The 26,456-nt window shown below is 48.4% G+C and overlaps 2 protein-coding genes across 3 annotated transcripts in view; one reads left to right on the top strand and one right to left on the bottom strand.

Moving 5' to 3' along the window:
- Nucleotides 1–186: 186 nt before the first annotated feature.
- Nucleotides 187–2,459, bottom strand: POP5 (POP5 homolog, ribonuclease P/MRP subunit). Of its 2 annotated transcripts, none has more exons than XM_081122683.1 (5): nt 2,400–2,459; nt 2,186–2,328; nt 1,130–1,279; nt 872–955; nt 187–783 (listed from the first exon to the last, which is right to left on the bottom strand). In XM_081122683.1, the coding sequence occupies exons 1-5, from the start codon at nt 2,417–2,419 to the stop codon at nt 671–673; spliced, it is 510 nt and encodes a 169-aa protein (XP_080978809.1). In that variant the 5' UTR covers nt 2,420–2,459; the 3' UTR covers nt 187–670. The 2 variants fall into 2 exon arrangements, with proteins under 2 accessions (XP_080978809.1, XP_080978810.1); XM_081122684.1 differs by having other exon boundaries at nt 2,089–2,328; nt 2,400–2,447.
- A 362-nt stretch (nt 2,460–2,821) lies between these two features.
- The window catches only part of CABP1 (calcium binding protein 1), a gene marked incomplete at its 5' end in the record, with an annotated part of 46,131 nt that continues 22,496 nt past the window's right edge, over nt 2,822–26,456 (top strand). The window contains one exon of the mRNA XM_081123617.1: nt 2,822–2,850. The remainder of the gene's footprint in view (nt 2,851–26,456) is intronic.

Here is a 26,456-nt window from a genome sequence, read left to right as displayed (position 1 = left end):
TGGAGGCAGAGCAGGACAGGTTTGAAAGCGGTGGGGTTGCCCACTGCCTCTGTTGCCTAAAGTAGTCTTATGCCTTGGTTTGATCTAAATTGGAGTGATGTGAATTCTTTTGCTGCTTAATAAGTAACTTCTAGGTGTAGTAGAATGTGAAGGCAAACAGTTGCAATAAATTACCTGCACAAGCAATGTGAGCTTTCTGTTTTATTTTTAATTTATTGACTTAGAGGAAGGGAGAAAGAGAAACATCAATTGTTGTTCTACTTCTTTATGCATTCATTGGTTGATTTGTGTATGTCCCCTGACTGGGAAATCGAACCTGCGACCTTGGCATATTGGGAACCATGCTCTTAACCATCTGAGCTGCCCGGCCGGGGCAGCTTTTTTTTTTTAAAGTTCAGTTCAGGTCAGCTAGACATACTTATGGAATAGGTTAAAGTATCAGCTACTATGAGCATAAGCTGGGCTTAGCTTCAACCTATCACTCTTAACAGGAAGTGGTTCAGAAGTCCTGGGTCAGAAACTCTGGGGGGATGAAGGAGCATGTGAAGCAAAAGTCACAAATCTATCAGATGTGTCAGGGACTTTGACATCCACTTTACTATGGAGAAAGCAGATCCTAGAAATATAGAAGGTCCTGAGGTGGCTTGGGCACAGTGTGGCCTGCAGAGGTTCACTCCATTGCTTCAGCAGCTTCCTCACCACCATCTGAAAGCTCCTCCTCACCCGACTCCTCCTCTAGTAAACAGCTTCTAGCGACAGACTTCTGGATAGCTTCCCGTTCTCCTGGAGAAAGGCAGAGCATGGATGAAAGATGTTTTTGATAGCCGGAGGTCAGTCACTGCTCAGTGGACACTGGGTTGATGTTGCTTACCTTCATCAGTGCAGTTCTGCAGTAAGATCAACAGCTGTCTCCTGTTGTACTGAATCAGGAACTTCTGACATGTTCTAATTGTACCTGGCACATGAAAGAGCTTTGTGGGCAAGTTTGTGAAAGGTGTCCGCCTCAAAGACTCAGAGCTAGGGGAAAGCCTCGTGTTCCTGGCAGGATAGACAGACCCAACCCAGCAGTTGTGACTGAACTCTGAACCTGTTACCTATTGAAAATCAGCCATACCACGTGCACCCCTACCTCCCACGTGCAGGGTGTTGAGAAAACACGGGTAACGGTGTCCTTTGTTCTCCAAGTATGTGATGAAGGGAAGAGCTGACCACACAAGCTGGTAGAATTCCTTTCGGCAGCGAAGCAGCACTACTCCAGTGTAGGCATTGAGGTATCGCACTACAACAGGAAAAAAATTCATTTTGGGAAACTGGATTCTCAGCAGCAGGTCAAAGGTCTTAGGGTAACTGAGAGCCTACTATGTGCCAGAGACTGCTCAAGGCAGTGGCACTTTGGACTGGACACAAAAAAATCCTGAAGGGAAAAAATTTTAGGACAGAATTTCATTTATGGAAGTGGGGGTGGTGGGGGCTAGACAATATTCAGCGCCTTGCACACCACCCACAACTGATGAATTTAGAATTTTAAATGTTTTAATTCACTGACTTGTTAACGCAATAAATTGGGGGTGGGGAGGCAGAGACCCAACTTCCTCAGAAGAAAACCTTTGGCTGAAAAAAGGCTCTGCAGCTAGGCTCTAGGTTCTTGTAGCAGCCAGTTGAGTGTCACCTGATGTAGAATTGTGCCTGTGTTCATATAATTCCCCAGGATTCCACTTCGAGCATATGGTAAAAGAGGGAATGAATTTAGATTTGTGTGCTGTTGGAAGGGCCCTCTCCTTCCTCATGTACATAACTGTAGGTTCTATACAGGCCCTATTAAGGGCTTTTCAGGGTTAGTTCTTTTTTCCACGTGATATTAATGTAACCAGTCACCTAACTTAAACTATACACGTCTCCCCTCATTTAATTCAAACCATCCTATTAAATTAGTAGCAATCCCCAATAAACGTTGTCAAATAGGTACAGGGGATTCTTGCCCCAAGTTCCACTGCTTTCTGCTCTCGGCTCTCCGCCTAACTTTGGACTCGTCCACACCCGGGGCTCGGTCCCAGACTCCTACAAAGGACCACATCGTGGATGGTGTACCAGGCTTGGCAGCTCCGTAGGTCGCTCGTGCTCTTCTTGTCCAGCCCCCAACCCCTTTAAGTCCCGGCATCGGCCAGGTTCCCCAGCACCTTCGCACCCGCGAAGCCGATGGAGCTGGCGGCCGCGCCGAAAGTCCCGTGCACGCGGGCAACCGTGTCCCGCACGAGGCCGACCAGCACTCGGTCATCCAGGCTCAGGCGGCAGCGGGGGTCGTTAGACACCACTTCGCAGAGCAGGTACCTGGGGAGGGGGGCGAGAGGGAGGTGAGAGCAGGGCCGAGGGCGCGGAGGCGCAGGCCGCAGGCCGCTTACCTGTGCTTGAAGCGCACCATGGCGACTCCGCTTCCGGCGGCTCGCGGCGCAAACCGGGCGTTGGTGCTCCCGCCGGCGGCCAATGGTGAGAGCCTCCGCGGCCTTGCGTCACTCAGAGGGATTCGGGATCGGAGGCGGAGCCGCGGTGCTGAGAGGCCGGGCCGGTGTCAGTCTCCCTCCAGCCCCGCCCAGTCCGCGTCCGCGGGGCGCGGTTCCGCGCGGATTCGGGAGGGTCCCCGGGCTGCGCGCCGGCGCGGGCTGCGGCTGTGCTGGGTGCTCGCGCTCCGCGCCCAGCTGCCGCGCTGCACAGGATGCGGGCGGGGGCCTCGGATGTCGACTTTCTCTCCGTTACGGTCGGGTGTGCACTTCACATCCTCTCCCTAAAGCTGGCGGTGGACTCGCATTTCCAGGCCGGGCACTGACACAGGAAATCGGGCCCTTGGACTTTCAGGTTAGGGCTTGGTTTACTTTTTCCCCACAGCCAAATATGTTATTACAGTTTGGGCTTTTCAACAGTCTTACGGAGATGAGTGTATTGTCTCTTTTTTGTTTACAAAAACAGTGGTCGTTATATTTTCCATTTTTTAAAACTGAACAGCACAAAGAAGCAAATGAAAATAAGTTCTAATCCTATCAGTGAGAGAGAGTAATTTATTATGTGGTGTGTCCCCCCCCCCCCCTTATTTCCCCCCTGTGTCAGCGGTTCTCAAAGTGAGATGCAGGAACCACTAGGTTTTCGGAGACTCTGAGGTCAAAATTATTTTCATAATAGTAAGATGTTATTTGCCTTTTTTACCTCTCACAATGGACTGTAAAGTTTTGCGGACATTACATGACGTGTGCTGACATTATCACTCTGATGGCTGATACAATTTGAGTATTCTGTTTTAAACATTTCTGTTTTAATATCCATAAGTATCGATATAGCCCACAAAAACAAAAGCCGGTCAGCAAGGTGTTTAAAATTACTTAATGTAAGTGCAGACACAAGTTATCTCGTAACCTGTCAGCAATGTTTGGACACAGAAACACATGTATACTCATGACGGGTCAGCAAGTTGTTGAAAATATGTGTAGCACCCAAGAAGGTTTTCATGCCCTCTTCCTAGTCAGAATCCTTCCCAGAAGTAGCCTCTGTTCTGACAGATTAGTTTTGCCTGTTCTTAAATTTCAGATAAATACCTGACAGCATGTTTTTGTGTATTTGTGTTTGGCTCCTTTCACTCAATATAATGCCGGTAAGAGTCACTCTCCTTGCTTGCCTAAATTTTCATGTCAAGTGTTTCACAACATTATTTTGCAGCTACACAGTATTGTATTCTTTGGACGTACCACTGTTAAATTTATCAGTATTCCCATGATGGACTTTTAAATTTGTTCCAGATTTTCTTGTTACACCCAGCACTTTGATGCACAGCCTAGTGACTAGGTCTTTATACCTATTCCTATTAGTCACGGGACTTGGCTGGCCCTGTGAGGTCCATACAGGGAGGCAGGTTTCACAACTGATTATTTGCAAGATGTGGAATGAGTCCCCAATTTTTCCATCTCTCATTTTTCACCACCTTAAAGGAGGGGTACTGAGGAAGGGAGGGGTGTGGGAGGAAGGGAGGCAGAAGAGCAGTGGCCCTCCTGAGTGGCCAGTGTCTGCTCTTTCTCACTCAAGAACCACCTCATTATCCCAGAAAACGCTCTAGCCCGCGTCCCCCTTTCGCCAGCAGGGAGCATCAGAGGCCCGCAGTGAGCGGAGAAAGAGGGCCTGAGTTTCCCCCTTCTCCCTCACGTCCCTAAAATAACTCTACTGGCGCTTCCAAGCCTTCGGCTCGCCTGGTCCCAACATTTTATGGGATGCAGTTGGGGCTCAGATCAAACTCACACATCCAGTAAGAAGCAGGATAGAATTCGCACCCAGGGTCCATGCGCTCATCTACAGGCCGATGCCCTGGGCACGGTTTCGCCTGTCCACTTGGTGTAAAATGGAGAGACTGGGGACGTGGGTTCGAATCCCCTCTTTGTCTTTCTCCAGCCACGTGCTGTCGGGGAGGGGAGGCTAATGCATGTCTCTAGATCTGTTTCCTGGTCTGCGTAATAGGCTACTAATGGCTCCCCCGTCGTGGGTGGGTGTAAGATTTAAACGAGTTAACGTGGGCAAAACGCCTGCCACAGGGAGTGCCCCGTAAACGCTGTTTTGAATGAATGATCTCCGCCCCCGAGGCACAGCCCCTGGGAGGAAGCACTCTTGGGGCCTGGACCCCCCCTCCTGGGAGCAGGCGGGGCCTCCTGCTTGGATTACGGAGGCCGGGGCGGGGGGCTGCCGAGGCGCAGCCCTCCCTGCGGTAATGAGCCAGCCAGCCGCTAATTACCCGTCTCCTAATGAGGTCGGCGGCTGTTTGCAATCACCCGGGTCCCCGCCGCGCGGCTCGGGAGGCCGCGGGGGAGCCCGCCCGCGGAGGCGTGGAGGACAGCGGGCTCCCCCCGCGGGAGATCCGCTTGGCGGGGGCCCGTGTGCGCCCGGGCGGTGCGCGGCCCGGGAAGGTGCCCTCCGCCAGTCACCCCCATTCCCTCCCAGCGGGGCCACAGAGCCATCCTCACTCGCCCTTTACAGGTGTAAGGGGACTGAGGCTCGGAAAGGAAGCCTCACGCAGGCACAAAACTCTTGCAGGAAAAGACTAATAGTGATCTCTGGGACCCCGAGCCTGCGCTCTTAACCCATTCAGGTACTGCCTGGATCACTGGGCTACTCCTCCTCGCTGTTGTTATTCCAGGGACTCGCAGAGGAAGGCCCCAGATCAGACAGATAGGGGATGGGGAGGGGGGGGCTTAGGAAACTTCCTTTGCGAGCTTCCCCTTCTTCCCATCTGAGGGTTCCCACGCTCCATTTGTGCTTTTGGATCAGACACAAAAACGAATATTAATTCTGGCAAGGCCTTTGAAACTTACTTGAAAACAAAACACACAATCCATTTTACAGACTGGGAAACCTGGAACATTCCCTAAGAGGTGGTCGGGGCAACTACTAAAATGCTCCTGTAAGATGGGGGTGGGAAGCGACAACCGTTCACCTTGTTCCAGGGCCTTCTGGGGAGGGATAGAGAGTAGCTGCCTTTATTCACCTTTATCTCACGGGCTACCATTTATTAGGCTCTTACTATGTGCCAGGCACTGAACTAAGCACTTTCTGTGTTTAACTTCATTTAATCCTCACAGCGACCCCATGAAGGCAGGTCCTATTATTCGCTGAGGCTCAGAGAGGGAAATGACTTGCCCAAGTCACACAGTAATTTCAGTCTACAAAAGACCTTTGTCTTACCCCAAAACCTGTGCTCTTAACTTCTTGCTCTCTGCCTCTTCTGGGATGTCTGGGACCAAGAAGGATGTTCAAAGAAGGAAAACCCAATTGGGGTACGATTCAGAGATACCTTTGGCATCTAGGGGGTCCCTGTCAGAGCCTGGATGCTGCTATGGCGGATGGTGGTGAAGGAAACGTTGTGTCTGCTTTAACATTTTAAGCAGCCACTGCTCATTAGGGGCTCCTGCTCCTCTAATCCAATCAACCAATTCCCTGTAAAGTCTTTATGGGGACAATCTGGATAAAATTAAACCCTCCATCTGCCTGGCCAGGGGCCTGGGGAGCTGCCATATCCTGCAGGTTGCTGGGGCAGACATGGTCCTCCCTGGACCTCGGAGTCAGAACATCACATCTCCCTCTTTCCTTGTCCTCACTGCTCTGCGGACCTCTTTCCCCTTTCCTCACCTGCTGTGAGGATTTGCTCAACCAAAAATTAATCGAAATTACAGGGGCACTGCTGTTTGACCCAGCAATTTCTCCGCTAGGAATTTATCCCACAGAGATTCTTGCACTTGTGCCAAATGACAGGTGAAGAAGACGTGTCTCGCAGCATTGTTTGTGATAGCAAAAGGCAGCTTCACATAGCTAGTGCGCTGCGTAGCCAGGGTTTGGCCAAGGCCGTCCATGTCCTTAACCAGCATCCCATGCAGCTTCTCTGTCTTTATGCACATGGAAAATTCCCAAAAGGTGATACAAAAGCTGAGGATGGTGGTTACCTCCGGTGAGAGGAGTTAAAGGTGTGAAATAGGAGGGGGTACTCACTTTTTACTGCGTCCAATTTTGAACTATTTTATTTTACCATGTGCATATGTTAGTTTCAGAATTTGGAGTAGTTGCTGAGCTCCAGGCCCCAAAGTATGTTATTAGTAATCCTTACCTTTACCCTGGAGGTGGGTGCTACCGTTATCTTCATTTTACAAGGGAGGAAGCTGAGCTACCCAGGTGGTCTGGCCAGGCCACGTGACTAGGAATGGCAAAGGGGGACTGACTCTCAAGCCAGTGTTCATCTCCTAATTGATATTAATCTCCTGGGCTTGGAAGGTTCAGAGGAGAGAAAAGTGGTTAAAGCATGGACTCTGGAGCCAGCTTGCCTGGGATCAAATTCTAATTCAGCCACTCACCAGCTCTGTGACTTGGGCCAAGTCACTTACCCTGTCTGAACCTCAGTCTCCTCTCCGTGAGGATTCATTAACTTATCTCCATGTCAGGTGCTTAAAACAGGGCCTGCCTCATCCTGAATGCTCAAGAAATGTTAGGTATTTTTTAAAACATATTTTTATTGATTTTTAGGAAGAGGAAATGAGAGGGAGAGAGAAACATGGACGTGAGAGATAAATGTCCCCTACCGGGGATGGAGCCCACAACCTGGGCATGTGCCCTGACCAGGAATTGAACCGGCAACTTTTTGGTGCACAGGATGACTAACCAACTGAGCCACACCAGCCAGGGCTAAATGCTAGGTATTTTTATAGCATTGTCCTGAACATTGTTTCCCCCAATTTTAATCTCTGAGCAGGTCCTTCTCCCGGATGGTGGGTCCAGCTGTGGCTACTCCAGTTGTCTCCCTGAAGGGCAAAGCCCAGCTACCCTGTGCTCTAACCTCCAGCAGGAGTCCTTTGGAATCGGTTCTCCTGGGTTATCTCAGTGTGGTGGTTGCGATCAGTACTGATCACATAACCAGGGCTGGAAAAATGGGCAGAGCCGCAGGGCTGGTGTGGCCCAGATCCAGAGGGAGGCTGCGATGGACGGCCTCCCAGTTCGGGATGTTCCCAGCGCCTTCCCACCGCTCATGCTTGGAGGGAGAAGGGGCTCAAAATAGCTGTTGCTTCCCCAGCACGGCGCTAGGCCAGGGACAGGAATAGACATCTGGGGGTGGCCTTAGCTTCCTTCAGGGGCTGGGGGGGCTGGGAATAGCTAGAGGCCAGACTCCCCCCAGTGTGGGGGGATAGTGTAGCTGTCAGTATGCAGTGACTTACCGATGACGGTCCAGCCAATGGAAAGTGTGCCTCAGCTGAGGCTGGCTAGCCAGCAGGTCACTGGCACTGACCAGATACCAGCCAGGGTCTGGATTCTTAGATCAACCCGAAGTGCCTTTCAACACTGGCTCCTACAATCCTCTCTTGACAGGTGGGGAAACTGAGGCCCAGAGAGAGGTTCATGGGCTTGAGATCACAAAGCTGATTAGAAACAAAGCTACCAGGAGGGGCAGGTCTTGGGGCTTTGAGAGGCAGTATAGGGTGGTGGATAAAGGGTTAAAGGATTCAGACTGGGCTGAAATCCAGCCTCCACTACTTATGATCTGCGTGCCCTCAGGCCTCAATTTAATTACCTGTAAAATGGGCACAATAATAATACCCACCTCCTTTAGTTGGTTGTGAAGATGGAATGAGTTAATGATTGATTTTGATTATTTTTTTGATTACTATTTTGATTTTGATTTTCTTACCAGATTCCTCACTTGTTCTTTCCTAAGGCATTGGCTGAATACCCGCCATGTGCCAGGTACAGTGCTAGGCCTGGATCAGTGTAGCTCACAGTGTGGCAAGAAGATACCAGTTGCCTGGCCGGACGTGGCTCAGCAGTTGAGCGTCGACCTAGGATCCAGGCGATCGGGGTTCGGTTCCTGGTCAGGGCACATGCCCGGGTTGCGGGCTGCAGCTGATCAGTGATTCTCTCATCATTGATGTTTCTACCTCTCTCTCTCCTTCTCCTTTCCTCTCTCTGAAATCAATAAAGATATATTAAAAAAAAAAAAGAAAAGAAGAGACCAGTTGACATTTCAGGGAGCCTGCCGTGTGCCAGCTACTGTATTGAGCATTTGTATCTGTATATCTCATTTATTCCTTATGGTAGCCTATGAGGAGTCATTATCATATTTTATCAGATGAGGGGAGTGAGTCTCAGAAGGTCACACCGCCAGGAGGTAGCAGAGCCGGGATTTGAAATCCTGGCTGCCTGCTTGCATAGCTCATGCAAGTAACTGCATGACACTGTTATTTTTCTGGGGAGATGGACAAGTCATTCAGTTGGTGCAGTCCAGGGGTTGGTGTAGTCCATGGAGGAGGGCTCCACATTCCCAGCCTTGGCATTTGTCACCCCAGCCCACACACACCAGTCCCATGTCAGATGTGGGGTGGTCCCCAGCACTCACTACCAAATTCCCACCCCCATTCCTCTGTGTTTCCTTGAGTGCCTACTATGTGCCAGGTCTGTGCTAAGCTCTGAGTACACAGAGAAGACTTCATCCCTGCCCTGAGGTTGCTCAGGATGTGGTGAGAGAGACAGGTTTCTATAATGGCAACAGCAATTCAGGGGCAGCTGCTGTGGTGAGGAAATCCCTAACTTAGCTTGGAGGGTCAGGGAAGGCTACCTGGAGGTGGTGATACCTGAGGTGAGGCTCAAAGGAGAGTTAGCCAGAAGAGAGAGGTGGTGGGAAAGAGTGTTCTAGATGGAAGGATAGCTTGTTTTTGTTGTTTTTTAAATTAAAGCCATTCTAGTAGATGTGAGGTGCTAGCTCATTGTGCTCCAGGGCTGGGCACACAGTAGGCACTCAACAGAGGGTAGCTGCTGGTACCCCTCTGATTGAAGCCCTAGGAAGGCTTCACCTTCACGATGGCACCGTCTTCTAGGACAGCAGCCCCTCACTGCAAACCACATCTTTTGTTCATTTTCATTCCCCGCAATCCCTGCTTGCAGACACAAGGGCTCTCAGCAACCTCTCCCTGATGGATTTCAGATGATCCCCACCTTGATTAGTTCCAGAGTCTTCCTGCAGAAGCAGGAGTTATTTTGGGGGATTTGATGGCTCCCTCTGGCTGCCTCTGACCCCCCCACCCAGGTGCAAACACCTCTCCAGTCAACTGCACGGTTCATTAGATGCCTCCCCACTGCTCACTTCTGCACCTGCAGCCCTCAGCTCAGGCCCCAGGGCCAACCCCTGCTCCCCCCTCCCTCCCCCACAGCCGCTTCTGCCTTCCCCCTACTTTGTGAGAGTGTGAGATGTCAACTGCTTCCTAATCCTTGACCCCCAACTTTGCCTCAGAGCAGTGACCCTCCCTCCAATTTCAGGACTTTTCCAGATTGGAGCAAAATCTCACACACCATTTAGACGCAAATATTTTTGGCCACTGCCCCCCGCCCCCCCTTCCCGTTGGACTCCAGTCCCCCTGGGTGGAAGATGCTCAAAAATTCCCAAGGATAATTTTATGGTGCATAGATTTTACCACGATGCGAGTTCCCGAGGGGACACAGGATGCCTCCCCCCTGTGCCGCCCTGTTATATCACAGCGAGTGGGGCCGACGTCACAGGGACGGGGCGTGGGTTCTGCTGGAGCTCTGTTCGCTCCCTTCCAGCTCTGCGCTCTGCCAGGGCCGCCCGCGGGCCTTGCTTGCTTTGCTAAAATAACTCCTGCATCTCTCATGAGGTGGGGGGCTGCTTCCTTGGTGTCCCGGCCCGTGTGTTAATTCTCCCAAGGCAAGACTTCCTGAAGCCACCTCGGCGCCAGGCTGGGGGGCTGGTCATCTCTTGCCTTGCCGAAGCAGTTCAGATCGTGACATCCTGTTCCAGCACCTGCCACCTTCAAAGAAGTAGGGCAGATGACCCCTCCCGGTGCCCACAAAGCCATTCATTGGCTCGTTCATCATTCATTCATTCATTGACTCGTTCAACAAGCACCTGTTAGTGCCTTTTACCTGCAGAGCACACCTCTGGGTGGCCTCTGTTGCTTTTCCGTTTGTCCCTGAGTCATCTCTCCGCTTCTCTTCGAATTTCCATGCCCTTCTCTAAAGTAGGGGATCTTAATCAGGGTGGCCAGTCGGTCCCAGAAGGAAACAGATGGCGTGCTCAAATTGGGTAACTTGAGAAAGGGCGAATAAAGGGACTTATTTAGGTGTGAGCAGGGCGTAGGGAAATCACGAGGGTGCAGAGCTGGGCTAGTTAACAGTGGGAGGGCTGAGGGAGCAGTTTCACTGCCCAGAAGGAGTTGTGCGGACAGAGCCACCTAAGAGATGCTGTGACCTTCTGTTGAGGGACACACACAGCCCGCCTGAGGTGTCCTGCAGGGAGGGAGCAGAGGAATAAATATCCTGACCTTCCTCTGCCTTGTCCCTTCCATCTCCTCCTGGGGACCAAAGCTGATTAGAAGCCAGAAAATATGGGAGATTGTAGAGTCTGATGGGCCAGTCTCCTTGGGCACAGAGCAGGGTAGAAAAGGGAGGTGAGTGGTCTAGCCACCTAGTCCTAGTCCTAATAGGTCACATGGAAAAACTCGCTAAGTGTTAGCTATTATCATCAGGGCTTGTATTAGTTACTAACTGCTGTGTAACAAATTACCTCCCCAAAACTTAGCAGCTTGAAACAATAATCATTTATTGCCTTACACAGTTTCTGTGGCTCAAGAATTGGGAGCAGCTCAGCTGGGTGGTTCTGGCTCCGAGTCCCTCCTGAGGTTGCAGTCGGCTGTCAATCAGTCAGTCATCTAAAGGCTTGACTGGAATGAAGGCCCCACCTGGCTCCCTCCCAGGGTTGGCAACTGGCGCTGGCTGTTGGCAGGAGGCCTCGGTTCCTTGCCATCCAGACCTCTCCCTGCGGCTGCTGTGAGTCCTCATGATGTGGTGGCTGGCTTCCCCCAGAAAGAGTGATTCGAGAGGAGAAGGCTCAGTGAGTTTTCTGACCTAGTCTCAAAACCCACAGAGCACCATTTCGACAGTATCCTAAGGTTACACAGCCTATTCGGAGTGGAGGGGGCTCCCCGGGGGCAGGAATCCCAAGAGGCAGGAATCCTTGGAGGTTGGCTACCGCAGTTTATAATACTACATTTGCTCATTTAATCCTTTCAAAATCCTATGAGGTTATTTAATAACAACAAACAAAAATACCAAAACACTAAGGGAAGTATTATGATTATTTTCCCCACAGTTGTGTATTTATTTAGTTATTTTTTATTTTTAAAGATAGAAATGAAACCATACAGAATGTTCATTTTGTGACTGGCTTCTTTTGTTGAACAAAAATGTTTATGAGGTTCGTCTATATTGTTAAGCATATTGGTAATTCTTTCTTAATGCCTGGTAGTATTCTACTGCGTAAATATAGTACAAGCCCTTGATGTAATTCCCTCATTGAATGACATTTTTTCCCCTTCCAATTTGGGACTATTATGAATAAAGCTGCTATGAACATCATGTAAAAGTTTTTGTATGGACATATGTTTTCATTTACTTCAGGTAAATAGCCGGGAGTGGAATTTCTGAATCATATGGTAAGTGGTATTTAACTTAATAAGAAGCTGCCAAACTTTTTCAATGTAATTGTACCATTTTACAGCCCCACCAGGAGTGTATGTGAGTTCCGGTTGCTCCATATCCTCACCAACACTTTGCATAATCAGTCTTGTTAATTTTAGCCATTTTCATCTGTGCGCAGGGGGATCTTGTGGTTTCAATTTGTTCTTCCCTGTCAACTAAAAATATTGAGCATCTTTTCATACGCATATTAGCCGTTTATTTGCCTGTCTTCTTTTGGGAAGTATTTGTTCAATTCCTTTGTCTATTTTTTAATGGGTTGTCTTTCCATTTACTTGTAAGAGTTTTTCACATATTCTGGGTGCTGTCTTATCTCTACAGATACTGCAGGGAACAGAGGAGAACTGCCCTTGCCCAGGTGGAGCTCAAGTCTTTTCTGAACTCGGTACTCCCCTTGGCAATTGTGTATGTCCATCTCTGATCACACAGGGGTCCTGTGTAGCCCTGCCCAATTGTCTCCAGAGCTCCTGTGTCTAGCCCAGTGCTCTTAGCTGACGAGATGAGTTTTAACCTGGGAAGTCTTCATGGAGGAAGCAGCTTTTGAGTAGAGACTTGGAATTGGAATCCTTTTTGAGGAGTTGAATGGTTTCCTTCAGCCCACAGTGATAAATAACAACAGCCACCATTTATCAAGCACATACTATGTGCTGCACGCTGTAATGAGCACATTGAGTTCCCCCAGGGCAGCCAGCTAGTGAGAGGCAGAGGGGAGTTTGGATTTGAATGCAGACCCACACTGTTAGTGATGGCCTTATACTGCCTTTCCAAGTCTAGGTCCATTTGGGGTCTTCTCTATATTTTATCTTCCCTGCTTTACTTCTGGGGACATCTGAACAGACTAGAAAGTGACAGAATGATGGGCAGAGCCTTGGCTTGGGACACACCGAGTGTTGAGAGGACTCTTCAGCTCTTACCCTTCTGGGTCCTTTCAACTTAGCTGAGACCTGGGCCTCTGGGGATCGCACCTTCACAGCACCCCCTCCTTCCCGCAGCCCCTCTCCCCTCTTCCTTAGTCCCTCCAGCTCATCGGGTTGTGCTGGGATCTGCAGGGAAAGGAGCAGGATTTCAACTAAATATAAACCAGGCTGTTCCAGTTTCCAAATAGAACAAAGGAGCAGGGTGTTAAGTTGATTTTTATAAATAAAGAGAGAGGGAGTGAGAATATTTTTTCGAGATGTTTAATAAAATCGCCTTGTTAAAGGCAGGAAAATCACTGGGCTGTGGTGGGAGGGCCTGGAGGAGGAAGGGGAGAGAGGCGATGGGGAAGGCTTCCTCCCGCCTGCTGTGAAACTTGCGGATGTCCTTGTCTTTTCCCCTCCCAGGGACCAGAGAGAGACAGTGGGGCAGAGAGGGGCGAAGAGGCAGGGCAGGGGGCAGGAGGGTCCCTGGACGGTGGAGGTGGGCAGGGAGGCCCATAATCATAATACGGTTTCTGAATATTGAGCACCCACTGTATGCCAGGCCCTGGGCTAGATTTGTGCCTCCTCTCACGGAATGCCCGCAGCACACGAGGTTGGGGTTCCCGTCACTGGGCGCTCTGTGATCTAGCCCCTGCCTGCCTTCCTGCCCTCATCTGCTCCCCCTCTCCTTCCGCTGGCTCCAGGCCCATTACACCAACTCCACGCACCAAACTCGTTCTCCTTTCAAGGCCTGTGTGCCCGCTCATCACTCAGTCTCGGAGTAAACGTCACTGTCTCCCTGACCGCTGTGTCTAAACGAGCGCTCCCCCAGCCCGCCCCAGCTATGCTCGCACCGCCTGGTTTCATTTTCTTCATGAACATACCACTTCTGAAATCATTCGCTTGCCTATTACGTCCCTCCTCTCCCTCCACCAAAATGAAAGCCCCCGTGAAGGCAGAGGCTTTGTCTCCCATCCACAGCAGAGCCTGGCCCGCGGCAGACATTGCTTAAATAGGCATTCCTTCCATGAATGGAGAAGTGAATGAGACCCAGAGAGCTGCAGCGACTTGCCCAAGGTCACACAGCTAGGAAAAGAGCCAGGAAGGAGCCCAGATTTGTCTGACTCCCAAGGGCATGCCTTTTCTACTATTTGATGAGGCATCAAGCAGGGTGGAGGAAGGGACTTAAGGGGATCTTTGGAATCTGGGGGCTTCGGGGGATGATCAGACACAACCCTGGAGGCTCAAAGGGGATCAATGAAGCCAAATTGTCACCATCACCTTCATCCTTAAATAATGTGTGTAACATATAAAACTTATTAAACAGAGCCTCTCTGGGGGAGCCATTAGGTGGTGAGGGTTTTACTCAGTGTCACCCAAAGGAGAATAGTCTAGGCTTCGGGGAGGTGGCAGAAGGTTTCTCACCTTAGGTGCTGGAAGGGCTGGCTAGAGGAGCGGCGCTACCTTGTGCCCCTGCCTGCCTGCCTCTCCCCTTCTTTCCCTGCTCCCTCCACCCCATATTTACTTTTTCATGTCCATTCACAGTGGCACATCAGGTGTGGGGTGGGCTAGGAGCAGTGGCTGGACATGCCCCCAGGGCCTCAGGGGACATAGTTATTCCTTTCTGCTGCCATGAGATTCTGCCTCCGTTGGGACTGTATAGCCTTGGACAAGTCACTGGATTCTCTTGAAGTCTCAGTTTCCTCCTGCCTAAGATGGAGACAGTGAAATCTGCTTGTCTCTAAAGATTAGAGATAGGGCATTATATGTCAGGAACTCAAACTTCAAGCACATGGTAGATACTCAGTAGAATAGATGAATGCTGCCATTTTCTTATTTATTACTACACTTCTCTGGGTTATAATGGAATTGAGCACAGGGACTGACACTCCATTAATTGAACAGTTAATATATGCCAGACTCTGGGCTAAGCATTCTATGTGGGTATGTCGTTGAACCCCCATACTAATTCTACATGAAGTAGGTGAGGAAAATGGGGACCCTGGGAGTGAAGTGACTTGTCTAAGGCCACACAGCCAGGAAGTAAGAGCTGGGACTGAAATCCGGGTAGGCCTAAGCGCAGATCTTGGGCTTTTAAATAGTGCACAATCCTGTCCCTCAGAACTAATGAACCAAAAGGCTTTCTGGTGCTCTAGGAGGTAGAGCCTGGGATAAGGGGGAAGTGGCAGGGCCATAGAGGGTCATGGTGAGAAGCAGAGGCCCAGCCTTGATTAAAAGCTCAGCAAGGGAGTCCAAGGTAGAGTGGTGTGTGTGTGTGGGGGGGGAGAGTGAAGCCGCAGTTTGGGGGGGCTGCGGCTCTGAGCCTCTGACTCATTCAGATGGAGCAGCTCGATTCCCAGCGAAGGAGATGCTATTTATAACCTGCAGGTTCTTGCAGCCTTCTGAGCAAGAAGCCCTGCAGATACCTGGGCCCTTCTCCCTGGGTGAGGAGGGGAGGGTAAGTGATAGCGGAAGGCCATGGCTGAGCCTCCTTTCACCTTGCTCTGGACTCTCCAATCAGCACAAAATTCACTGCCTGTGGCTCACTCTGGAGATGCCTAGTGTATTATCAGCCACAGTGCCTTGCACCTGGGAGTGAGTGAATGAGTGAATGGATAGCAGTAGCTTCAGCCTCTTTAATTAGGTCAGAGCATGTCCTTTCTCTGTCCCAAACTCTCCAGTGGTTCCCCATCTCATTGCAAGTAAAAGCCAACGTCCTTACAGTGGTCTCCAAAGCTCATACACAATCTGGGTCCTGTTCCTCCTGACCTCCCACCCACTTCACTTCAGTGGCCTCCTTGTTGCTTCTGGGAACATATGGAGACGTTCCTGCCTTAGGGCCTCAGCTCTGTTTCCTCCTCCTGGGATACAGGCATGTCTACTGGACTCAGGACCTCCCAGTTTGGACAGTCCTAGGGCTCTCTCCCTTCATCTTAGCTCCTAAGATTTTTCCCCACAGCATTTGCTATAAGGAGAGCTGGCCAAGGCCTGGCTTGATATTTTCCACCCAGGCTAGACTTCTCTGTGCAGCATTTAACCCTGTGAGTAGCAATGTGCCACCACTCTTGAATCTATGTTAGGGGCTTTGAGCAGATGCATTTGTGTGAACGAGCCTCTACATGTGTTTGGGAACCTGACTGAGATGGGACATTCAGCAAGATGTTAGCACTGGTCCTATTTCTGTCTCCCTGCTTCTTTTTGTTTGCAATGGAGCAAAAAGTAGAAATTTCCAAGGGCATGGCAGACCCTCCTCTAATTGATGGAAACACTCACTGCTCTGGAGATGCAAAGGAAGAGCTTGTTGGCTGTGAATTCTCATACCTGTAACAGGCTGTTTCCACTTCTGCAGGAGCCAGCTGTGAGAAGCCCGCAGCAGAGCTGCCCACCTTTCAGTGAGGGAAGTCCGCAGGAGAACTGCAGGCTTTAATGGGGATGCCAGGTCCATTTTTAGATCTCATCTGTTCTTAATGGGAAATAGGTCCAAACTTGTCCAGGTTTTATAGCAATCCCTGGCACGTCTTCCTCTTTCAGGTCTTTGCCCAAATGCCAACTTCTCAGTGAAGACTTCCCTGACCATTCTACTTAAAATTACACCTGTACAATACACTCCTTATGCCCTTTCCCTGCTTAATTTTTATCCATGACACTTGCCATCACCTAACATATTACATATATTATTAATGGGCTTTGGAGTTTGTCAGCCTGTTCATATACCATGTCATTTAATTACTTGATCTCTTCTGTTTTGGCACAACCTGGCCTACCTAGCACAATACCTGGCATCAAGTAGGCATCACTACATTTTTGTTAGAAAAGTTAATTTTCATAAGTGATGGGCAGCAGGCAATACTGTCATTTTATAGATGAAGAAACTGAGGCTCAGTGGGGACATGACTTACACAGCGAGGACATGACCCCAGGCAGGCAGCTGGCTTAGAGTTACTAGGGGAGGAGAGAGGGAACTTCTTCCCAGTGGCACCCACACTTTGGGGAAACAAACTTTTGAAAGATGAGTGTCGTCCTAATAGAGCTTGGGCATTTGGGAGCCAGAGACACTTGGGTTCACATCCCAGGACTAGCATCACCTGTACCTTTGGACAAGTCCTAAAAACCACTGGAGCCTCAGTTACTCCATCTGTAAAATGGACACATCAATCCCTACTACGAGAAGCCATTGAATATTCTGTGAAATAATTCACTCCCATGCCTGCCGCTAGGCGGTGCTCAAGACATCCCAAGCCGCCAGTGACCTCTGGAGCCCCCCTCCCAACCCCACGCGGACCTCCCGCCCTCAAGCAGCCTGGGTTGAAATGCGCAGCCGCAAGAGCCAGGCTACAGTGAGATCACGTGATAAGTGACCTTCTGCGCAGGCGCAACCCCTGCGAGTCACGTGCCCGGGTGCGCGCGGCCAGCAGGTGCGAGGCTGGGGGCGCGTTCTGTTCGCTTTGTGGCCCTTGGGACTGTTCTGGTGTCACCTAGGCTGGAGCCCCGCGTTCTGGGGCGCCAGGGTATTCGTCCCAGGTGGGAGAGAGGACGCGGAAACCTTCTAGAATCTCTAACAAGTCTTCTTCGGCCTTTCCATTAACGAGAGGGGCTTTGCTGGGCTCCAGAAGCGAAGGAACCCCGGCCAAGGACACGGTAAAAATGGCCGCCGTCAGGCAGGGCGGCCCTGCCGGCACCTTCCTGGTTGGTTCAGGCAGGCGTTGGGCACCAGGGATAGAGGGGCACAGGCCCAGCCGGAGAAATGGACATCCCCTGGGAGTCTGGTGAATCTGGAGGACGGGAGAGGAAGTGATTTCAGACAGACCTGGGAGCAGCGGGTGCAAAGCGGGGAGAAGAAGCCTGGATGGTGGCGAGGACTCGGGCGGGACCGGGGGCCGGGTGAAGAATTTTGGACTTGAGCCCAAGAGCAGTGGGAAGCCATGGAAGCCGGGGATTAATGTGATCTTCATAGTCCTGCACAGAACAGTATTTTTGCCTCGCTTTCTCGTTCAAAAAGTAAAAAGGATTTGAATTCCACAAGTGCTGTACTAATTTTTTTGTTTTTTATCTTTTCAGAAGTAGAAAATAAGGGAAAGGTGGAATATGTAGTTACTCCAGGATAAAATGTGCTAACAGATGCAAATTGCCTAGGCGTCTCTGTGGGGTTTATAAATAGTTCCCCTATCTTTCCTCTGAATTCCACAATTTCTGCTATTCCAGGAGCACTGGAGGAGACCAATGTTCCCTACAGACTGAATATAAATTTCATTTGAAGTGCGCCGGCTAGATGAAAACTCTGGATTGATTGAAAGGTAAAATGGTGGTTATTTTAGCCCAGCCAGTGTAGCTCAGAGGTTGAGCATAGACCTATGGTCCAGGAGATCGTGGTTTGATTCAGGGCACGTGCCCGGTTTCCAGCTGGATCCCCAGCAGGGGGCGCACAGGAGGCATCCGATCAATGACTCATCATTGATGTTTCTCTCTCTCTCCCTCTCCGTTCCTCTCTCTGAAATCAGTAAAAACATATTAAATTTTTAAAAACCCCACAACGATTATTTTACAAAATTATTATTCAAGTAGTAAGCTCCCCACGATCATACAATGTATTTGGTTTATAGACATACAATTTGTATTCAACTTTTAAGGAGCACATTTATTGCATAAAACAAGACCAAGGTTGACAAAGTCTGAGCCCATTTCTATGCTGTCCCTCACTGTTAGATCACTTCCTTCCTGGCCACAGAGTAGGCGTTTGAATATTTGTGGGATTGATTTAAATACTGGATTATGTTTTTGACAAAATCTCAAGCCACGGGCATCAGTTCTGCAGTTCTCTCTTTATAGTTGTTAACATGAATTTTGATGGCATGGAAAAGCTTGTTCTCTGAACTATATTTAGCTCATACACACTCTACCGCACAATTATGTTGTAAAGAGGAATTCGGTTTTATCTTTAAGTTGTTGTTATAGCCTTGGGAAAAGGTAAACATTAAGAATAACTATAAAGTAGTAGCATATTGTATTATTAATTTTGCTTTTTTTTTAGCTGTGGTGTGGGGCTGAGAACAGACTGACACGTGGTAGGTGTATCAGTCAGGGTTTGTATAAGAAAACAGATGGCACACTCAAGTTGGATCACTAAAGGAAGGTTTAATAGAGGGCTGTTTTATAAAGAGTTGGGTAGGGTGTAGGGGAACCACAGGGAGAGTGCAGGACCCAGGGGGCTAGTAATAGCCAGAGTCGTCACTACTCCTAGATCTGAAAGTTGAAGGTTGTAAGAAATTACAGAACCCAGAAAGAGAGTTGTGTGTGGAGAGGGCTGCCTTGCGAAGGAGCAGTGACCTTTTATCAAAAGACACAACCAACCTGAGGCGATCTGGCAGGGAGACATTTTCCTACTGCCCTCCAATTCTTGGCTGTACCCAAGTGGAAGCTAGAGGGCAAAGGAGACAGGTTAGCACCCCAGGGTAAAGAGCAGGATGGATGGAAACTGGATTTGGAGGGGAAAATGGAAAATATCCAGTACAGTAGGCTTCATTTTCGTGTTGAATGAAGACTTGACATTTAAATCTTGGTATCTTAGGGAGGCAATGAAACCTTCAGGAATGGCCTTATGGCAGGAGGTTCGGGGTCATCGTTGGTTCACTCTTCAGATCTACCGAGCATACTATAGAAAGTGTGCTAGGCATTTTGAGAGAAGCCCAGCAGTGGCAAAAGAATCCCAGAAATGCAATGAATCTCCTTCCTGATGCATATATTTTTAAGAACACATCCCCACTCTATCAGAGCACCTGTTTAGGGCTCTGAATAGTAAATATGACCCCACTGGTCTCAATCAGATGCTTTTCCTCCCAAAGCAAGAAAGTTCAGGCAAAGCACCCAGGTTCTGAATCTTGTTTATGGCTGACAACTGACAGTTATGCCATGTTGGTACCTTTTAGGTAGTAGTTAAATAGGCATTTTTCAGGCAAGGGGACCAGAATAAGATCTATCAGTGCAGTTCTGGAAATTGGACTGACTCTTAGAAATGGAGTTGATTGTGGTCTCCCATATTTTGAATCTGAAACCATTCTCCTCTCCTCTTTTTTTTTCCAAATCCTCACCCGAGGATATTTTTTCCATTGTTTTTCAGAGAGAGTGGAAAGGGGAGAGAGTGAGAGAGACACATCGATTGGTTGCCTCCGGCTCACTAGCCATCCAGGGCCGGGGATGGAGCCTGCAACCGAGGCACATGCTCTTGGCCGGAATCGAACCCGGGACCCTTCAGTCCGTGGGCTGACGCTCTAATCACTGAGCCAAACTGGCCAGGGCCCATTCTCCTCTTTAATGAGGCCCTCTTGGAAGAGGAGGGAAGGAGTTGCCTTTAGTGACATGACTCTGACAAGCGAATCAATTCGTTCCATTTGTTTCCTCTTTGAAAACAGCCATCCTCGAGCGTTACATAATCTAATCTTCATGCCTCGCTGGTTTGTTCTGTCCTCCCGAGGAATCGGCAGATGGTGCCAATGCGGAGACCCGCGCACACGCCTCGCAAGCCTCATGGTAGCAGGAGAGTTGCTCACAGTGTCTGTCTCTTTGCTGTGGGGTCCCTTGCTGGCATTTGTTTCCCCGGATCAGTTTGCTCTTTAGCATTCCTCAGGCACCACTGGCTTCTTGCCTTGGGCTCTCAATCCAAGATTAATTGGAAATGCTGAAAGCAGATAAAAAGAGAACAGAAAATGAAGTTGAAAGAGCAGGGAATTTGCCAGATCTTTTCTAAAAGCCCTCCTCCATTAAAGGCTGAGGGTCTCGGAGATTTTAGCTCCAGACCTTCGACTTCCTCATCCAGCCTGGTCCCCCCTGTACACCCTTGTTGCTGGGTTACACACAGTCCAGGGACCAAGCTGGAAGAGTAGAGCTCGGCTTGATAAGGTCTCTGAATTCCTCTCTCCCACAGTGAGTCACGTACCTGCACACACCTGATTGTTCCCAAGATAGGGCAGTTGCCTGGAATGCACCTTCAGGTCAGTGATGTCACCCTTGCCGAAGGAAAATTATGTCCAAACTCTGTGAGGCGAGGAGCCTCCCAGCAAGGCCCCGTTGGCCAGAACCAATGTTGAGATGACCAGGCAAAGACATTGCCTATAGGTCTCATGTAAAAACCCAGAAATGGCAACTTCCAAGGAGGCAGAGGCTTCTTGGACATCCTGTGGTGGATATACTTCTACTGTTATTTTGGACCAGAAATCAGCTGGCATGCTCTGGTATTGCCTTTCAGTCTTTAAAATATTGGTATTGCCTTTCAGTCATTAAAATATTGAAATACTTCCACATTAGTGGGTAAATAGTTGTATCTTTGAGCTCCCAAGTGCCTGCCATCCCTCTGCTAATAGTTAAGTCTGATGAGAGGGTCTTATTTTAGGTATTTTCATGAATTACCTTTCCACGCAGCAACATGAGCTTCCCTTGCCGAGCCCATTTTGTTTCCAATTGTGCAGTACCAGGAAGTCTGCTTGGTGCAGGGACAGGCACAATGCCGAATGCCACAGATGTAACTGCCCTGCTCACAGACCCACTGCTGGCTGACTCCGATTTCTGATGGAACCCCCAGGCAATTAAAACATAGAACCCTCCTGCTTGTGGCAAAAAACATGCCTGGTCCTTAAAGGCCACATGTACCTTTATGCTGGCTGGTCACTCAGCATCCGAATGATCTGTACAATGGAATTATCTGTGTGAAGGAGGTAACCAAACCAAACCATGTAGGATCTTCTTTCAATTCCATTTCCCTCCACTGAGCCCAAGCACTGGGGACTAATTTCTATAAAAACAATAACGTTTTGCTTCTTTTAATTTGTTCATTCACTATATTAGTTGAGCACCTATTATGCTATTAGGTGCCAGTCACCATGTTAGGTGCCGGGTACTCAGTAGTAAATAAAACAGACCCTGTCTCTGCTTTCACGGAACATACAGTCTAGTGGGGGAGACAGATAATAAAGGAGGCCACCGCTGTTAGGGCATCATTAGGTTATCTGAACATGGGTTGCATTTCAGCTAATAGAAACTGCATGGATGTCATGGTGACTTCTGGTGTGTAGTACACTGATCCTATGTGTCTACACTGCTAGAGTTCAGGGGTGTGGCATCTGTATGAAAGGGTAATGGAAGGGGGAGCGATCACTTCCTACATCCAGTCCAGATCTCAGAGTCTGAGAACCTCCTGGATTAGGGAAAGAAAGGGAGGAATATTCTGAATGAGAATGATGGTGACGATATATTCTAATATTTGGAGACCAGATATACTATTCTTAAAAGAGGATGGTAAATTCTGACCAATCAGTCATCTGTAGGGGATAGAAGTTCCTTCATCTACGTTTTTTCTCTCCTTTGCCCTTGAAACCGGGAAACAAATACAGAACTTGCTAGCTCAGATGAGGGGTACAAACTGTACCCACAAAACCATGGATAGCTAATGGCCTACATAGGAGTAAGCCTCTAACAGCCTTGGCCTCACTGTCAGAGCCCCTTACCAATGGAGTGAGGCTGCTCTGGTTTGAAAATTATAATTCATGTCCCTAAGACAGTCCAGAGTAGTTGGCTCTATTTGTCAGTATTATTTTTGCTCTATCTATCCCGCTTGCTTGACTTTGCCTTTTATTGAGTTATAATTATACACAGTGAGACGTACAGTCTTCAGTGTAGAGTTCAGTTTAGACACATGCATATATTCTCGTAATCGACATCCCTTTTTATTTTAAAAATTTTGGAATCCTCTTAAGTGGTGAACATATGGGTCCAAAGGCAGATTTCTGGAAAGGGTTCCCCTATTCTGTCCGCTGACTGTCCCCGGCCCCTCCCCCATTTTTTTATTTTATTTTATCCAATCCTTTCCTGAATTCCCCAATCACTACAGAGGACTTAAAGCCATAAGAACATTTTGTAATCCCAGCTCTCTGAAACCTAACAGAGAGATTTTGTCATCTGAAAACAAGGGAGAGATTAGTGCAGAATTTGATTCTGACAATAGCAGAAAGGAAACCAGCTACACCAGAAACGTCATGGAGAATTACTTCAAGCACCACCGTGCAAATGCTCCACAACCTCTTTAAAGACTCTAAGCATGACATACAGTCCTGGTTAGGAAAGATCAGTTTTTAAAGGAGTTTGCTACAGGGACATGACATTATTAAGCTGAGATCTATTAAACAGAGATCCATGGACATTTTAAGAAGTTTGTCCTTAACCCTGCTTTATTCCTTCTGAACGGATTCTCTGAGAAATGAGACAAAGACAGCTAAACACATTGTTCTTTCTGGACTGATATTGTGGTCCCAGGCCTATCTTCTCTATGTTATTGCCCTCATCTGTGGGGATGTCTTTCCAGCATCTTCAAAACAGCTCTTTCTTTAGCATAACTTTCACCCAAGGTTAGACAGTCAAACAATAACATTAATCACTTAATAATTACAACTCGTATAATTTAAAGGCAAGCGAGAGGCTTTATGTGAAAATGCTTTTAAAGCCATAAAGGTATATACAACCCAAAAGCATTATTTAAAAATTGTTTCTATGTGGCAGGACACTTTGCAGTAACTATACTCCCATTATATCTCACAGAGAGGCAACCCATTCTCATTTCCACACCCAAGACTTTCTATTTCTTAATGATGGTATTTCTGAAGTATTTCCTGAGTCTGACCCAGCCTCTGCAGTTGTCCTCTTTACCTCCCCACCAGACTTAAAATCCATAAAGAAAGGCACTGTGTTTACTTATTTACCACTCTGTTCCCAATGCCTACCGCATGGTGGGCACTCCATCGGTTTTGTTAAATGAATGAACCTCATTTCCTAATTGGTTTTGTCTTCAGTGTCCTTCTAGCGTACTCCACAGTGAATCAGCATTATCGTCAACAGTACAGTTCTGCTTATGTCCTGTACGCACTAATAAAACCTTCAAGGACTCTATCGTCTGTAGAATAAAGGATAAATGCCTGAATGTCACCTTCAAGATCCTTTACAGTCTGGTTCCAACCACCTTTCTAGGCCTGTCTTCCAGCCCTTATTACCCCTCCTCCCCAAGCCACTAAATGATTCCCAAGTACATTATGCAGTTTCAGACCCCCAAGCCTTCACTTAAGCTGCCCCCTCTGCCTGAAATGACCTTCCCTTTCCCTTCCTTAGTCATCTGGTACAGTTTCACTCCTCCTTCGAAATGCAGCTCAAATGTCACCTTCTCTAAACCTTCCCCAGCTCCCTGAAGGTTCTGCATGGGTGATTCCATATAACCTAGCACGTCATTCCCATTATATTATGGTGGATTTTATTCTTTTGTTGTTGTTGCAAATTCCTTGAGAGCAGGGTCTGGGTCTTACTGTGGTTCTTTAAATATCTCCTGAACCTGATCACTTCCTACCACCTCCCCCACTATCACTCTAGTCCAGCCACCACTCTCTCTCACCTGTTCCAGGTGACAGCACCTGACTGGCTCCATATTGCCACACTGCCAGCCAACAGTGGACTTGCTGCAAAGCAGCCAGTGATCCTTTAACAATGTAAACAACCATATGCCACTCCTCTACCACAGACCTGCTAGTGGCTTCCCTTCAGACTTGGGGGGGAAAAAACAAAGCCCTTGGCTCTCTAGCCCATGCCTTCCTCTCCAGTTCCATCTCTCCCACTCTCCCCCTTGCTCAGTCCAGCCTCACTTGTCTCCTTCCTTCTCCTCAAATATGCCAAGATGTTCCCTCCTCAGGACTTTTGAACTGCCTCCTCTTTGCCAGGAAGGCTTTTCCCCTGGATATATGCATGACTTACTCCCTTCTTTCATTGTGGTCTCTGCTCAAATGTCCCCTTCTCAGAGAGGCCCTTCCTGATCACTGTCTAAAATGGTGCTCTCCAGCCCTAGCCAGTTTGACTCAGTGGTTAGAGCATTGGCCTCAGACTGAAGGGTCCCAGGTTCAATTCAGGCCAAGGGCAGGTGCCCTGGTTGCAGGCTTGATCCCTGGCCCTGATCGGGGCACATGCAGAAGGCAAACAATCGGCGTGTCTCTCTCTAAAAGCAATGGAAAAAAATATCCTTGGGTGAGGATTTAAAACAATAATAATAAAATAGCACTCTCCTTTAAGCCTTCCTCTCTTACCAGCTTTATTTCTCTTCAAAGAGCTAAATGCCACCAGTTTGTCACCATTAATTTTCCATGCATTTATGTAGTTGTTTATTTGTTGCTGAGGATGGAGACTGTTTTGTTCAGCACCGTGTATGTCCCTGGTACCTAGGACAGTGCCTGACAAATAACAATCACTCAAGCATTTGTTGAATGAATGGTTAAATCTTTGTATCCTCAGTATCTAATACAGTGCCTAGTTTTAGAAATATCTGTTAAGTGAATGACCAAATTAACACATTTTATAAACCAAATGGAATCTTGGCACATATCCAGGATCTGTGTGCACGTGTGTCATCCATTTGCTTCACAAACACAATCTTGATTTATTTTCTCTCATTTCATAGGTGATGAGAGAAAATAGGTAACCAGTTCTTCACATTTTCAGGAACTAGTTACTGATAGAGGTCTTGCCCAAGAATATTTAGGGAATTTCAGGAAGAAACCTCTAGTGGCACAGCAGGGATTTATGATACCCATTCAGCCCATTGCCTCTCATGAGCTCCTGTGGGATTCTGATAAGGGACTTTATCTCCTGTGATTTACACGGGAATGTACATTTGTTGTTAATCCTGCCCAACACCGATTATTCTAAAGCTGGAACAGGAAGACACTGATTGACCCCAAACCCTGAGAGGGTGGGTCTTTTACACCCTTCATATCCCAGTTGACATTGCGATGAGGCTTCAGGGCGGTGGCACCCCAGCCTGCCTCAGTATTTGTGCTATAGGCACCTCAGTATTTGACCTTCACATGGCAATTCAGTCCCTTATAGTAGGTGAGCTGGGAACAATTTGCCATACTTCCCTTGTTCACTTTGGCTTCTGGGCAGTTGCTTTCCCTGCCCATCCTATTTTTCTTAATTCCTTGCATCCGGGTATGTAAAAGAAGCAGACAGTGCGGAGAAGTGTGAATGCTTGGCCCAAGGGAAGTGTAGCCCACCTATCCTATTAAGGCTGACTGGTGACCAGACATGCCCTATTTTCATGCATGAGTGGCATCAGGGCCAGAGACCACAAGAGGAGGAGCCTGGGAAGTTCACCTCCAGCCCCCTTCAAATCTCAAGTACCCTATTACTAAACAAGAGTGGTATATGGGGCCTCATAAGATGCAGAGGGAAAGGAACTAGCTTAACTGCATGTGTGCCTTGTTCTAAGTACTGGGCTGAGCCTTTTATGTGCATGGTGTCATCGGATGTTACCAAGAAGTTACGATTATTATATGCATTTTATAGAAGAGGTAAACAAGGTTCAGAGAGGTTGCTGACACTTGCCAAGTGACCCAGATGGTAAGTGGCAGAGCTGGGATTTGAGATTCAAACCAGGCCTATGTGACTCCCTGGCTGACTACCAAGTACCAAGAGCAAACATTTCTCTGA

Source organism: Miniopterus schreibersii (assembly GCF_964146895.1).
Source record: "Miniopterus schreibersii genome assembly, chromosome: 20".
NCBI lineage: Eukaryota > Metazoa > Chordata > Mammalia > Chiroptera > Miniopteridae > Miniopterus > Miniopterus schreibersii.
This window is presented reverse-complemented; position numbering and strand designations above follow the sequence as displayed.